The 16,598-nt window shown below is 44.3% G+C and overlaps 1 protein-coding gene and 1 long non-coding RNA gene across 2 annotated transcripts; both read left to right on the top strand.

The window, feature by feature from the left end:
* Positions 1-5,435: 5,435 nt before the first annotated feature.
* LOC121001234 lies at positions 5,436-13,800 on the top strand. Its single transcript, XR_005779009.1, has 3 exons — positions 5,436-5,445; positions 8,376-8,383; positions 13,661-13,800. It is a non-coding gene; the product is annotated as an uncharacterized LOC121001234 (long non-coding RNA).
* Positions 13,801-14,007: 207 nt separating this feature from the next.
* MRPL36 (mitochondrial ribosomal protein L36) lies at positions 14,008-16,019 on the top strand. The gene is made up of 2 exons (XM_040432203.1): positions 14,008-14,074; positions 15,604-16,019. The coding sequence occupies exons 1-2, from the start codon at positions 14,032-14,034 to the stop codon at positions 15,927-15,929; spliced, it is 369 nt and encodes a 122-aa protein (XP_040288137.1). The 5' UTR covers positions 14,008-14,031; the 3' UTR covers positions 15,930-16,019.
* The last annotated feature ends 579 nt before the right edge of the window (positions 16,020-16,598 follow it).

Here is a 16,598-nt window from a genome sequence, read left to right as displayed (position 1 = left end):
GCATCCATTTTAGATTCATTCGGAAGCTGCAGTCTTAGAGAGAGGAGGGACAGTGTAGCTGCTGCTGATTTAATAGGGAAATCGATAGCTAGGCCAGTGTATTCAGTGTCCACTCCAGTGCTGAAAGACTCATCTGATCTCTTCTGTAAGGACATCGTCCTGACAGCACCCCAAAAAGCCCTTTTTAGGGCTAGTACATCAGTCTGCTTTTATTTTTTCCCCTCTGTAATGTAATTGCAGTTGCCTGCCAGTGTGTGTGTTAGGCACACAGCGTATACTGTGCCCACTTACCCAGTGCCACCACTCATATCTGGTGTCACAGTAGCTTGCATTAAAAAAAACAAAAACTTTTTTGACTGTAATATAATTGCAGTTAGTTGCCTGCAAGCGTGTGTGTTAGTCCTACAGTGTGTACTGTGCCAACTACTGTCAGTGCACTCATATCTGGTGTCACAGTAGCTTGCACGCATAGTACAACTAATCTAAAAAAAATGACAGGCAGAGGCGGCGCCACCCCGCAGGGGCCGTCGTGGTCGTGGTGCTGTGATTCCCTTTGGCCCAAGAATAATGCCCAGTGTTCAGAGGCCACGTACCCTGAACTCAAAAAGTTCTGAGGACATAGTTGACTGGCTAACACAGGACACCCAATCTTCTACAGCTTCCGCTCGGAACCTTGACGCACCATCCATCTCCAGCTCAGCTTCGGGCACCTCTCAAGTTACCACTTGCCCGCCTGCCGCCAACACTAGCACCACAGCTGCTTCACTTGATCTGTCAGAGGAGTTATTTACACATCAGTTGGAAGAAATGAGTGATGCGCAACCATTATTGCCAAAGGATGTAGATAACAGGGATATGTCTCAGTCAGGTAGCATTACACACATGGGCACACGGTGTGATGATGATGATGTTGTACTCGCTGCCGCTTCCTTTGCTGAGTTGTGAGAATCAAGTGAAGCGGTTAATTATGACGATGTGTCCGTGGATGTCACGTGGGTGCCCGCTGGAAGAGAAGAAGAACAGGGGGATAGTTCAGATGGGGAGACAGAGAGGAGGAGGAGAGGAGTTGGAAGCAGGGGGAGGTCGTCGCAAGGAGCTAGTGGCACAGTCAGACAGCATGCATCGGCACCCGGGGTCAGCCAGACAGCACGCCAATCAACGCATGCTGTTGCCACCACCAGAATGGCGTCATTGCAAAGCTCAGCAATGTGGCATTTTTTTTGTGTGTCTGCCTCTGACAACAGCGATGCCATTTGCAACCTGTGCCAAAAGAAACTGAGTCGTGGGAAGTCCAACACCCACCTAGGTACAACTGCTTTGCGAAGGCACATGATTTCAAATCACAAATGCCTATGGGATCAACACATGAGTACAAGCAGCACAAAGCCGCCATCCTCCTCCTGGTCCAGCATCTTCAGCCACGTCAACCACTGCTGTCCTACTTGCCCTCTCTCAACCATCCGCCACTCCGCCTCTCACCTTCAGCAATTCCTGCTCATCTGCCCACAGTCAGGTGTCTGTCAAGGAAATGTTTGAGCGTAAGAAGCCAATGTCACAGAGTCACCCCCTTGCCCGGCGTCTGACAGCTGGCTTGTCGGAACTCTTAGCCCGCCAGCTTTTACCATACAAACTGGTGGAGTCTGAGGCCTTCAAAAATTTGTAGCTATTGGGACACCGCAGTGGAAGGTACCCGGCCGAAATTTCTTTTCACAAAAGGCAATTCCCAACCTGTATTCTTTTGTGGAAAAGGAAGTCATGGCATCTCTTGCACACAGTGTTGGGGCAAGGGTCCATCTGACCACTGATACCTGGTCTGCAAAGCACGGTCAGGGCAGGTATATCACGTACACTGCGCATTGGGTAAACCTGCTGACGGCTGACAAGCATGAAATGAGTGGCTCTGCAGAGGAGTTGGTGACACCGCCACGACTTGCAGGCAGGCCTGCTGCCACCTCCTCTACTCCTCCTACTCCATCCTCTTCGCTAACCTCCTCGGCTGAGTCCTCTTCTGCTGCTGCGTCTTGCTCTACCACATCAACCACTGCACCCCAGCTCCCCAGGGGCTATTCCACATCCCCGATACGACAGTGTCATGCCGTCTAGGGGTTGACTTGCCTGAAAGCAGAGAGTCACACGGACCAGCACTCCTGTCCGCCCTGAACGCACAGGTGGATCAGTGGCTGACCCCGCACCAACTGGAGATCGGCAAAGTGGTTGAACATATGCCGTGCATGCACAACGCTTTGTGCATAAGTACCCAGGCTATGGAATGACAGGTGAATAGCACAATGGAATACCCATAGAGTATAATGGGAAGAAAGATGGGCCATGGAGAAGAGAACCATATGAAATATCAAATAAATCTTTAGCAGGCATACTCTCCAAGCACAGTAGCATGAATCTAAATTGAGATTAAGTGGGATTATCATTGGTTTCTATGAAATGACAAGGGAATGACACAATGGAATGCCCATAGACTATAATGGAAGTAAACTATAAGCTCATTTGCAGGTAAATCTGTGTTATGTAGGAAAAACCGTAATTAGACTTACCGGTAATTCGTTTCCTTGAGTCCACCATGACGGCTCTACCATGAGATTGACCCCTTGATCTTTGTAGGGCAGGAACACAGAGTTTAAAAGGCCACCACCCACTCTCACCCTCCGTGCTTTCCAAATTACCAAGTGGGTGCAGCCTTAGTTTAGGCACAAAAAAATAAAATAAAAATTATATATATTTTTTTTTTTTTTTGAGTATTAATTCATACTCAACCCCTCCTTAATTCTCGGGGGGGGGGGGGGGGGGATATGTGGGCCGTCATGGTGGACTCAAGGAAACAGAATTACCGCTAAATCCAATTACGGTTTTTCCATTTTGTCCACCATGACGGCTCTACCATGAGAACTACCAGATTACTTAATAGGGTGGGCAACTGCTTGCAGAACCTTCTGACCAAAGGTTAAGTCAGCAGAAGCAGAAACATTAATGCGGTAATGTCTGATAAAAGGTATTTATACTTGACCAGGTGGCCGCTTTACAAATTTTGTCTAAGGAGACACCCCCTTTTTCTGCCCACGAAAAAAGCCATAGCTCTTGTAGAGTGGGCTCTTATATTTGCAGGGCTGTTAGACCTGACATTTGATAGCAACAGGCAATGGTAGATTTAATCCATCATCCAATGGAGGCTTTGGATGCCTTTTTTCCCTTGTTTGGACCTGCGTATTGAACAAGAAGATTGTCATCCTTCCTAAATTCCTCTGTTGCTGCTAGATACTGTATGATAGTATCCCGAACATCCAGGAGCTGGAACTGATCGTGTGATGGACCTCATGAATGCCTGGGAAAAGAGCCAAGGACAATTTCCTGATCTCTGTGAAAGTTCGATACGACCTTTGGCAAAAAAACAGGATCCAAACGTAATACTATTCTATCTGGAAAGATAGTGAGGTATGGTTCACAGCAGGATACGCCTGGATCTCGCCCAACCGTCTAGCCGAAGTTATGGCTACTAGGAAGGCCGCTTTTAATGACAAGTGTTTAAGTGAAATATCCTGAATAGGAAAAATGTTTGATTTTGTAAGTCCTTTCAGGACCAAGTTCAAGTCCCATTGAGGAGTCCTAGGGTTAAGGATGCCTTAACCTAGAGGCGGCTCTTATAAACCTCCTTATCCACTTATGGCTGGCCAGGTCTGTATCATAGCATGCCCCAAGGCTGAGACCTGCACTTTAAATGTACTTGGTCTCAGGCCCAAATCCAATCCCTTTTGAAGAAAATCAAGTATTTTCTCAATGCTTGGGGCAGAATCTACAGGAGGGTTCTGGCCTAGCCAGCTACAATACTTCTTCCAGATTTTAAGATGTTCACAGAGGTGACTTTTTTCTCTGCTGGATTTAAGGGTAATTATAACCTTTTCAGACAGCCCTCTGCTTTTTAGGACCTCACGCTCAGGATCCAGGCTGATAATTTGAACAGTCCTGGATTCTGATGAAAGATTGGACCCCGAGAAAGGATGGTCCCCTATGTGGGAATTTTCAGGGTTCTTCCAGAGCTAGTTCCCTTAGTACTGGAACCAATTTCTTTTTGTCCAGTATGGAACCACTAGGATTACTATTACTGGGTCCGATCTTATTTTTTGCAGTACTCGGGGTATTAGCGCCCAAGGGGGAAAGGCATAGGCTAGTTCCCAAGCCCACCTGATTGAGAATGCATCCACTGCCCAAGGGTTCTCCCTGGGGTTTAGGGAGCAGAAAGGATGAACTTTTGCGTTTTTCCTTGACGCAAACAGGTCTATCTGGGGGGTCCCCCATCTCCTGGTGATCTGATGGAATACCTCAAAGTTTAGGGCCCATTCTCCTGGATCTATGGTCTTCCTGCTGAGGAAGTCCGCCTGTATATTTTCTGTACCTTTTAAATGGATTAGCTGTGATGGATGGAACATTTCTTTCTGCCCAGAAGATTATTTTTTTCAGACAGATCTTTTAAGCTTGGGAATCTTGTGCCCCCCTGATGTTTTAAATACGTGACTGCTGTTACGTTGTCAAAGATTTTCAGGTGTCTTACGGATACCTTGTCCTATGACGCCTTCAGAACTTCCAGATCACCCTCAGTTCTCTGTGGATTGATGATTTTATTATTATGTTGCCCTGGTAGATTAGTGAGCCTACCTTTGCTCCCCATCCTGTGCCACTTGCATCTGTATATATTTGTATTTCTGGATTTTTTATCCAGGGCACACCTCTTAGCAAGTTTTTGTTTTCCGTCCACCAGTTCAAATCTGATCTTACGCGGTTGGGGATGGAGATTCTTTTTTCTACAGAGGACTGCCTCTTGTCCCAATTCTTCATGATCCAAGACTGGGCTACCCTGGTATGAGCTTGGAACCAGGATACTGCCGTTATACAGGAGGTCATCATTCCCAAGAGGCTCATGGCACTGCGGATTGAGCACTGAGACTGGCGTTGGAACTTTTTTGTTTTGTCTATAAAAGGATTTTATTTTCTCCTGAGGGAGGGATGTTATCTGAGAAACTGAATCCAGGATCACCCCCAAAAATTTCATTCTGGTGGATGGAACTGTGCACGATTTATTTAGTTTTTATTATCTAGCCTAGGTCTGAGAACCTGCGTATTAGGTTGTTGGTAATGCTGGTTGTCTCCAGTTCTGAGGACCCCAGAACTAGGAAAACGTCTAGGTACAGAAATACTTTTATTCCTTCTGCTCTGAGGGGGGATATCATTTCCACTACGAGCTTCGTGAATACCCTTGGAGCAGAGAAAAAGTATTTCTCCCGAGTGGTCTACTAGGGCAAATCTGAGGTATTTCTGATATGTTTTGTTTATGGGACATGATAGTAAGCATCCTTTAAGTCTATGGACGTCATGAAATCTCCGGCTTTGATCAAAGGAATGATGGTTGCTATGGATTCCATCTTGAATTTTCTGTATGTGATAGCTTTGTTTAGTCCCTTTAGATTTATAATAGTGCAGAAGGAACCGTCTGGTTTCTGAACCAGGAATAAATTGGAGTAGTAACTTCCTCTTTCCGCACTGGGGACTTCTGCCACCACTCCTGTATCTTTAAGTTGAAGGGCCCTCTGCCAGATTTTTTCTAGAGTCTTTTGGCTGTGAGATGTTACCTGAACTTTTTTGGAGGGACTGAGGAAAATTCTATCCGGTAGCCATTTCCTAAGATATCTAAGGCCCACGGATTTTTGGTCACCGTTTCCAACGAGACAGAAAATTCCTCAGTCTCCCCCCTACTCTGGCGTCATTGCTTATCTGCTTGCTTATTCTTGGGGTTGAGAAGGAATCCTCTGCCTTTTCCCCCTTTCTGGTAACTCCACCTACCCGACTTCCCTTTGCCCCTATAGGATTTAGTCTGGGTATTAAAAGAACGAAAGGGATTCTTTTTTACTTTCTTCCGGAAAACCCTTTCATTTTGTCTGCTTCTTTTCTCAAGGATGGAGTCTAGCACGGGTCCAAAAACGTATACCCCAGAAAAAGCTATAGAACATTGCTTAGCTTTTGAGGTTCTATCCCCTCCCCATGCTTTCATCCACAATACCCTTCTAGATGAATTGGAGAGAGCAAGCATTCTTGGCGGCGAACCTCACAGACTCAGTTGAGGAATCCACCAAGAATGCGGTGGCTGATTTAAGGAGTGGAATAGAATTTAATATTTCCTCTCTTGGGGTTTTATTTTTAATATAGTTTTCCAACTCATTGAGCCAGAAACACATGGATCTAGCTACCAACTTCGCAGCTATGTTTGTTTTTATACCAAACATGGACGCCTCCCAGGATTTTTTTTAGAAGTGAGTCGCCTTCCTTTCCATTGGGTCTTGTAATTGTGACGAGTCCTCAAATGGGAGGGAGGTCTTTTTGACTACCTTTGCCACCTGGACGTCAATTTTTTGGGTCTCATTAAACAATTTAACATCAGCCGGATCAAATAATAGCCTATTCCTGAATTCCTTGGATACCCCCAGTCTTCTCTCAGGATCCGTCCATTCATCCAGGATCATATCTTTTATGTTTTCGTTCACAGGAAATACACTGCTCAAAAAAATAAAGGGAACACTTAAACAACACAATGTAACTCCAAGTCAATCACACTTCTGTGAAATCAAACTGTCCACTTAGGAAGCAACACTGAGTGACAATCAATTTCACATGCTGTTGTGCAAATGGGATAGACAACAGGTGGAAATTATTAGGCAATTAGCAAGACACCCCCAATAAAAGGGAGTGGTTCTGCAGGTGGGGACCACAGACCACTTCTCAGTTCCTATGCTTCCTGGCTGAGGCTTTGGTCACTTTTGATGCTGGCGGTGCTTTCACTCTAGTGGTAGCATGAGACGGAGTCTACAACCCACACAAGTGGCTCAGGTAGTGCAGCTTATCCAGGATGGCACATCAATGCGAGCTGTGGCAAGAAGGTTTGCTGTGTCTGTCACGTAGTGTCCAGAGCATGGAGGCGCTACAGGAGACAGGCCAGTACATCAGAAACGTGGAGGAGGCCGTAGGAGGGCAACAACCCAGCAGGAGGACCGCTACCTCCCGCCTTTGTGCAAGGAGGAACAGGAGGAGCACTGCCAGAGCCCTGCAAAATGACCTCCAGCAGGCCACAAATGTGCATGTGTCTGTTCAAACGGTCAGAAACAGACTCCATGAGGGTGATATGAGGGCCCGACGTCCACAGGTGGGGGTTGTGCTTACAGCCCAACACCGTGCAGGACGTTTGGCATTTGCCAGAGAACACCAAGATTGGCAAATTCGCCACTGGCGCCCTGTGCTCTTCACAGATGAAAGCAGGTTCACACTGAGCACATGTGACAGACGGACAGAGTCTGGAGACGCCGTTGGAGAAACGTTCTGCTGCCTGCAACATCCTCCAGCATGACCGGTTTGGCATTGGGTCAGTAATGGTGTGGGGTGGCATTTCTTTGGAGGGCCGCACAGCCCTCCATGTGCTCGCCAGAGGTAGCCTGACTGCCATTAGGTACCGAGATGAGATCCTCAGACCCCTTGTGAGACCATATGCTGGTGCGGTTGGCCCGGGTTCCTCCTAATGCAAGACAATGCTAGACCTCATGTGGCTGGAGTGTGTCAGCAGTTCCTGCAAGACGAAGGCATTGATGCTATGGACTGGCCCGCCCGTTCCCCAGACCTGAATCCAATTGAGCACATCTGGGACATCATGTCTCGCTCTATCCACCAACGTCAAGTTGCACCACAGACTGTCCCAGGAGTTGGGAGATGCTTTAGTCCAGGTCTGGGAGGAGATCCCTCAGGAGACGTCCCCACCTCATCAGGAGCATGCACAGGCGTTGTAGGGAGGTCATACAGGCACGTGGAGGCCACACACACACTACTGTGCCTCATTTTGACTTGTTTTAAGGACATTACATCAAAGTTGGTCAGCCTGTAGTGTGTTTTTCCACTTTAATTTTGAGTGTGACTCCAAATCCAGACCTCCATGGGTTGAAAAATTGATTTCCATTATTTAATTTTTGTGTGATTTTGTTGTCAGCACATTTAACTATGTAAAGAACAAAGTATTTCAGAAGAATATTTAATTAACTCAGATCTAGGATGTGTTATTTTTGTGTTCCCTTTATTTTTTTGAGCAGTGTACTATTTTTGGGCTCTAAGTCCCCCGAACATTTCATCCTGGACAGATCGTGGTTTTTTCACCTCCTCAATGCCCATGGTTGCTCGACAGCGCCCAATAATTCCTCCATGTCCTCAGATGAGAAGTATTTCTTACTATCTTCCACAATTTCTCCCTCAGACAGAGCGTCAATATCTACGTTCTGTCTAGAGGTGGAAGCCTCCTCGTCCATGTCCTCTGAGTCATGAGGAGGATGGAACAGTCACCTTAGTTTTTTTTGCCGGTGGTGTTGGAGGGACAGATCTGAGAGAGGCCAGGGAGGACTTTATTTTGCTCTGAATCAAGGATTTGACTTCCATGAGTATGGATGGTTGCTCCTCCTTTACAAGATCAATGATGCAAACTTGGCAGTGTTTATTTTTGTGATTTTCTGGAAGCCTCTTGCTACAAGTCGCACACCTAGGGACTTTAGTTTTAGTTCTGGCTTTTTTACTCCGGTTGGAGTAGCCGAGGGGGGCTTCAGAAGATTCCATCTGGACTGCAGGGCGTCAGGGACAGACATCTGGAGCTTGGAGACACTCAGAGGGAGGCCCAGTCGTTTTCCACCACATCTTCAGACTGCCGACTCTACAGTCCTGGCCCAAAAGTTTTTGAGAATTACATAAATATTGGAAATTGGAAAAGTTTGCTGCTTAATTTTTTATAATAGCAATTTGCATATACTCCAGAATGTTATGAAGAGTGATCAGATGAATTGCATAGTCCTTCTTTGCCATGAAAATTAACTTAATCCACAAAAACCTTTCCACTGCATTTCATTGCTGTCATTAAAGGACCTGCTGAGATCATTTCAGTAATCGTCTTGTTAACTCAGGTGAGAATGTTGACGAGCACAAGGCTGGAGATCATTATGTCAGGCTGATTGGTTAAAATGGCAGACCTTGACATGTTAAATGGAGGGCGATGCATGAAATCATTGTTCTTCCATTGTTAACCATGGTGACCTGCAAAGAAACGCGAGCAGCCATTATTGCATTGCATAAAAATGGCTTCACAGGCAAGGATATTGTGGCTACTAAGATTGCACCTCAATCAAACAATTTATAGGATCATCAAGAACTTCAAGGAAGAGGTTCAATTCTTGTTAAGAAGGCTTCAGGAGCGTCCAAGAAAGTCCAGCAAGCGCCAGGGATCGTCTCCTAAGAGGATTCAGCTGCGGGATCGGAAGTGCTGCCAGTGCAGAGCTTGCTCAGGAATGGCAGCAGGCAGGTGTGAGCGCATCTGCACGCACAGAGAGGCAAGGACTTTTGGAAGACGGCCTGGTGTCAAGAAGGGCAGCAAAGAAGCCACTTCCCTCCAAAAAAAACATCAGGGGACAGATTGATCTTCTGCAGAAAGTATGGTGAATGGACTGCTGAGGACTGGGGCAAAGTCATATTCTCCGATGAAGCCTCTTTCCGATTGTTTGGGGCATCTGGAAAAAGGCTTGTCCGGAGAAGAAAAGGTGAGCGCTACCATCAGTCCTGTGTCATGCCAACAGTAAAGCATCCTGAGACCATTCATGTGTGGGGTTGCTTCTCATCCAAGGGAGTGGGCTCACTCACAATTGTGCCCAAAAACACAGCCATGAATAAAGAATGGTACCAAAACACCCTCCAACAGCAACTTCTTCCAACAATCCAACAACAGTTTGGTGAAGAACAATGCATTTTCCAGCACGATGGAGCACCCGTGCCATAAGGCAAAAGTGATAACTAAGTGGCTCGGGGACCAAAACGTTGAGATTTTGGGTCCATGGCCTGGAAACTCCCCAGATCTTAATCCCATTGAGAACTTGTGATCAATCTTCAAGAGGCGGGTGGACAAACAAAAACCAACTAATTCTGACAAACTCCAAGAAGTGATTATGAAAGAATGGGTTGCTATCAGTCAGGAATTGGCCCAGAAGTTGATTGAGAGCATGCCCAGTCAAATTGCAGAGGTCCTGAAAAAGAAGGGCCAACACTGCAAATAGTGACTCTTTGCATAAATGTCATGTAATTGTCGATAAAAGCCTTTGAAAACGTATGAAGTGCGTGTAATTATATTTCACTGCATCACAGAAACAACTGAAACAAAGATCTAAAAGCAGTTTAGCAGCAAACTTTGTGAAAACGAATATTTGTGTCATTCGCAAAACTTTTTGCCACGACTGTAAATGCCCAGAGCGGCGTCTGACGTCATCGCAGTGCGCGCATGTCCGGTCCAAGCTCCGCCCCCATCAGCCTTCTGCAGGTCCGTAGCCGAGTGCAGCACTGACGCTTTTCTACAGGGAGTCGGCGTGCAGCAAGTCTCTGCGGCGCGCGGTCAGCTTCCTCAATGTAGGGAAGGGGGACCCAACGAGATACAGGCCCCTGCTGACAGGGACGAGATGCAGCTCCATTGTCATCCTCTGCCCAGCATTGGACTCAACCGCAGGAGGGCAGAGGGAAGGGACAGAGATCCCTGAAGTATTTAAAATAATAAAAAAAGTAGAAAAAAAAAAAAAAAAAGGTCTTCACCTCCACCAGGAGGACTCTCTGTGAGGTGCCCCCGTAGGGACAGGAAACACTGAGGGTGAGAGTGGGTGGTGGCCTTTTAAACTCTCTGTTCCTGCCCCTACAGAGGTCAAGGGGTCAATCTCATGATAGAGCCGTCATGGTGGACGAAATGGAAATTAACCTTTACCACAAGTGTTCCCTGGGTAGAGTAGCACATTGTTAATTTAAAACTATCTGGTATTAAAGCAGTTTTTTATACAATAACATGTGAATGACAGAATGGAATGCCAATACAGTATAATGGGAAGTAAAATGTGATTTGGAGTGTGAACCATTCAACATATCAAATAAATCTTTAGCAGACATAATCTCCAAGTTCAGTGGGAAATAATTAAGTGGAGATGAAAGGAGATTCAAAGGGTATAATGGGAAGTGGAATAACCCTAGAGAATAATGGAAATTGAATTTTTTAACTAAAGACAACAGCTTTCCTCCCCCCCTACTAAATATAGGCCCAGGACTAGAAATGGGCTGTGATTTTGGGGTGGAGGATACATGGGGGCAACTACGGGTCCATGCACACTACAAAATTTCCAAGCGGAGAAATTCAGTTTGGAAATTCCAAATGCGTCCCGCCCCAACTGATTTAGTCGGTGCTTGGGCAGCCATTTGCGTTCCCTATAGTTGGCAGTGCATTCCGCTCAATATTCCGCTGAAAGAATGAACATGTTCATTCTTTCGACAGAAAAATTTCAGTGGAAAGCTTCACCGCTGAAATTCTGTAGTGTGCACTGTGCTGCGGAATCCCATTCGTAAAATGGTTAAAATGTAGGGGGGGGGGGGGGACGGGGGGGACTGAAGAAACTCCTATAGCATGTTGGTATTACGGAGAATGAAAACTGACAAGTTTATAGAGAATGTGTAAATACTTATTTTATTTAAAACTTTTCTTATTTAAAGGGGTAATCCAGGATTAGAAAAACTACAGTTTTCTTCCAAAAACAGCACCACACCTGTCCTCAGGTTGTGTGTGGTATTGCAGTTCTGCCAAGTGAATACCACCCACAACCTGAGGACAGGTGCGGTGCTGTTTTTGGAAGACATAAGCTCTTTTTTTTTTATTATTCCTGAACACCTTCCTTAATTTTTTTTGCATTCAACAGAACTTTTATTGAAAGTTTTTTTTTTTTGTAGAACAGGAATCAAAAATAGGAGGGAGGCAAAAGCTAAGAAGGGATGGTTGGGAAGTAGGGAGGGGTCAAAATAAAAAGTATACAAATAAACAGACATTTCTGACCCAGCAGAAAAAACATGAGACTCTGAGACAAAAAAGAACGCAGTGGTAAACAATGGCAGTGCCATAGGGGAGTGTATGAAGTAGCAAAGTAAATTGTCAGAGAAAAGGGTAAACAAACGAAGAACAATGTTACAACAAATTGATAAAACTAAAAACATAGGGGGAGATTTATCAAAATCTGTACAGAGGAACAGCTGACAGTTGCCCATAGCAACCAAACAGATTGCTTCGTTAATTTGTAAAAAAGAAGCCTCTGAAAAATTAAGGGTAGGGTCACACTGAGCGCATACGCAGCATATTGGACGCTGCGAAAAATGTTCCGGGCAGCAGAAAATACGCTGTGTATGCGCTAGGAGCAGACACACATGGCTTTTCTCCGCTGTGTCTGCAGTGAGGTTCGGAGGTGGCCCCGCACGTCAGTGCGCTCAGCCTGCCTCTGAACCTTACTGCACACACAGGGTCGCGGAGGGAAAGCCCTGTGTGTCTGCTCCTAGCACATACGCAGTGTCGCTGTCCGGCACATATCTCGTAGCCTCAAATACACTGCGTATGCGCTCAGTGTGACCCTATCCTAAGGGTGTATTCAAACGTACTGTATCCCGCACATACTTGATGCTGTAGATTTAACGTTGTGTTCAGTCATTCTATAGAAAACAGTTATAATCCAAGGTAATTTTCATTTTACAATATGCTACTCTACCCAGGGAACACTTGCGGTAGAGGTTAATTTCCTACATAACACAGATTTACCTGGAAATGAGCTCATACGGTAGTTTACTTCCCATTATAGTCTATGGGCATTCCATTGTGTCATTTCTCTTGTCATTTCATAGAAACCAATGATAATCCCACTTAATTTCAATTTTAAATAATCCCACTGAACTTGAAGAGTAAGCCTGCTAAAGATTTACTTGATATGTTAAATGGTTCAGACTCCAAATCAAAATTTGACTCCCATTATAGTCTATGGGCATTACATTATGTGATTCACCTTTGCATTCTATAGAAAACGGTTATAATCCAAGGTAATTTTCATTTTACAATATGCTACTCTACCCAGGGAACAATTGCAGTAAAGGTTAATTTCCTACATAACACAGATTTACCTGTAAATAAACTCATATTTTACTTCCCATTATAGTCTATAGGCATGCCTTTGTATCATTGCACCCTCGTCATTCTGCAGAAAACAGTGATAATTCCACTTAATCTGAACATTAAATAATCCCACTGAATTTGGAGAGTATGTCTGCTAAATAATTATTCGATATGTCAAATGGTTTTGTCTCTAATTCAAATATTACATTTCAATTATTCTCTATGGGCATTCCACTTTCCTGTTAAAGTCTATGGGCATTCCACTCTATCATTCCTTTTAGTATGCCCCCCTATTCTTGTCTATTTTGGGGACAAGGACAGGTAGGTATTGTTACAATGGATCTGCAATGAAACCGAATGCAACACCGATGTCACACAGACATCATCCGTATTTTTTGCAGATCACAAAATACATAAGGTTGGGAGAATGCACCCTTATAATCGTATACAAAATGATGGTAAGATACAGTCAATCACGATATTTTGCAAAGGTATTGCAAAAGTGCACATGGCTTTTGATAGCAAAAGGGGCCTCAGGCTGTGGAAGAAACAGTGCTGATGTAGCAGAGGCGCTGTCAGTGTTAGTTTTATGCATTCAGAACATCATTCTGGATGTATAGAAGTGTTAGTGAGATGGAAAATACAATGACCTGTCCGCTGTGGGTGACCTTCTCCCCAGTACTCGACACAGCGGCGCTGAGCTGTCTCCCAGTATGTACGGCTACACATGCCAAGGACCGTGGAACAAAAAAAGAGCTCCGGTAACTCCTTACGATACCACGTCCCAGCACCAACCAGGAGGCCGCCATGTCAACAGTGACCTCCACTTTTCCCAGTTAGCGCCGCCTTAAAGTGACTTGGACTCCGGAAGTAATGTGTAAAGAAGTACAAGTATCTCCGAGTTTAGAGATCTTACGAACCAATGAGAGAGTGAGTTACGTGTGTGTCATCAACACACACCCCTTCTCCGACGTGTTAGTGACAGCTGAGGTTGAGAAGTGCGCATGCGTGGAGCGGTCCGGAGTGTTGAGGTCGGTGTATTCAGTGGTGAGTCCGGCTTGGGGGTGAGAATTACAGCAAGCGGATGTGTAATGGCTTATCTGGGTCGAGTCACACGGGCGTCAAAGTTTTGTGTTATATCTGTTATGTGCATATAAAGTTTGTTTCGAGAAAAATATAAAAATAGTGACTACACTTAGTAAGGGTCTGCTGTAATTATATGTCCTCTATAGTCATGTGACTGACGGCCACTTCCTGCCTGTATCATGTCCATCTGCAGTAACTGACCACAGTCACTTTATGTCTTCCTGGACCACACACTTCAGGATCAGAGCACTGGAGCAGCAGGTGCCAAAGGAAAGTGTGGTGTGCATGGCAAAAGATTGATATTCCAATATGGATCTTGGTCGACAAGGGGGAAGATCTTTGTTGCAAAGGCTGTGTGGTCTAAAATTCACCACAATTCGGCCATAAAAATCCATCGTAAAGTAAGCTAACCTAACCAACAGAGGCTATAGAGTTAGACAAATGTCTAACTCCTTGCACCACATTCATCATCCAGGCGGATCCCTGACTTGACAGCCTAAGTTTACACTGTCTATGGGATTAGTACATCTGGGCCTAAGAGTTCTCATTTTTTCATTTTCATAAAATGATAGCTTAACATTTTTCTTATTTATTGAAAAAATAAATAAACTTGAGACCTGCAAAATGCGGTTGGTTCATAAACAGAGCCTAACTGGGGTAGATTGATGTAGCCACACAGATTAGGCAGTATGATCAACATTTTATCAGCTTTTAGGAACCAGCTTTAAAGGTGTATTCCCATCTCAGACATTGATGGCACATCGCTATGTCAGATAGGTGCAGGTCCCACCTCTGCGACTTGCTCCTGTATCCAGAGCGGGGTCCCCGAAGTGAACAGAGTGCATTCCTACATGTGCAGCCACCCTCTTTACCGCTATGGGACTTTCAAAAGCAGCCGATCGTGCTCTCTTGGCTCTCTTCAGAACTTCCATAGCGATAAATGGAGAGCATGCGGGTGTGCTGCCTTTCCCTTTGGAGGCCCTCGTTCTGGAGATAGGAGTGGGATCTGACATTAATGGCTTCACTAGGATATGCTATCAGTGTCTTAGATGTACCAACCCCTTTAAGAAATAATTCTAATAAAATAGGTTTAGAATAGTCCTCAGTTGTATTTGTTTGCTTTAATATGTTGATCTTGCTTTTGAAGATTAGTGACTCTCCGGTCCATACAGTACCTAAAATATGACATGTCACATGTATATAGTTAGCATTTATACCTGGTACCCTACATTCTTCTCTTGCTGCCTCAGTTCTGTTCTCCCTTTCCTGAGATGGAGCCAGCCCATAAGTCATCGGTTCTGGTTCATCTAAGGAGAGTGGACCTTATTTTAGACTGTTACAGCTCTCTGCATGAAAACGCAGAATGTGAATGTAATTATGTAGAATATACAGTTGTCATGTATGGTCAGATACTAGGTTTTGATTGCAGGGTCTCTAAATTATCTCACATATTAAAGTTGACAATCTTAATACATGATTTATTTTTGCAGGTCTGACTATGGCATTGCTTCTTAGGAGAGCTTTGTACTCTTTGTTGAATCCTCAGAAACTTGTTGGCAAGAGCAGTGTACATTTTTCTTTCATGTCCATGGTCTTCAACACATGTACTCGATACTGCAATCCAAAGAATATAATTTACTTCAGAAGTACGTTTCTTCTGCCTGGTAATTACCTGCTACCAGTGCAACAGACGTCTGGGCTGAAAACTAAAGGTGTCCTGAAGAAGCGCTGCAAAGACTGTTACATTGTGAAAAGACGTGGGCAGCTTTATGTCTACTGCAAGAGTAATGGCAAACACAAACAGAGATTGGCATAGTTGATGTCTGAGCCTATACAATAGAGCTGTAACTGGACTGTCTAGTTTAGTACCTTTAATGTCCCTGGAACACAATAAAAAAAATGTTAGATTGTTAATCCTCTTGGACGTGAAAACTGTCTCTATGTCATGTGAGCTTTGTTTTTCCACAGTTGTAAGTGATCAACTATAGGCAGACCTGGTTTTAATGTAATGGCTGGTTGATGTATATGGTATCCATGCATAGAAAATTACTCAAACAAGTACAAGTAGCACTTAAACTGTGACCATATTTAAAAATACAAATTACTTTTTTAATCCATATATAAATAGTACAAAAATCATAATATCAATTTAACCCATTATGGACCGGGCTCATTTTCACCTTAAGGACCAGGCCATTTTTTGCAAATCTGACCAGTGTTACTTTATGTGGTGATAACTTTAAAACGCTTTTACTTATCCAGACCATTCTGAGATAGTTTTTTCGTCACATATTGTACTTCATGACACTGGTAAAATGAAGTTTATAAAAAATACCAAATTTACCCAAATTTTGGGAAAATTTGCAAATTTCCAAGAGTCAATTTCTCTACTTCTATAATACATAGTAATACCTACAAAAATAGTTATTACTTTACATTCCCCATATGTCTACTTCATGTTTGGATCATTTTGGAAATGATATTT

This window comes from Bufo bufo, chromosome 5 (genome assembly GCF_905171765.1).
Source record: "Bufo bufo chromosome 5, aBufBuf1.1, whole genome shotgun sequence".
NCBI lineage: Eukaryota > Metazoa > Chordata > Amphibia > Anura > Bufonidae > Bufo > Bufo bufo.
The sequence above is the reverse complement of the archived record's forward strand: the minus strand, read 5'-3'. Positions and strand labels throughout refer to the sequence as shown.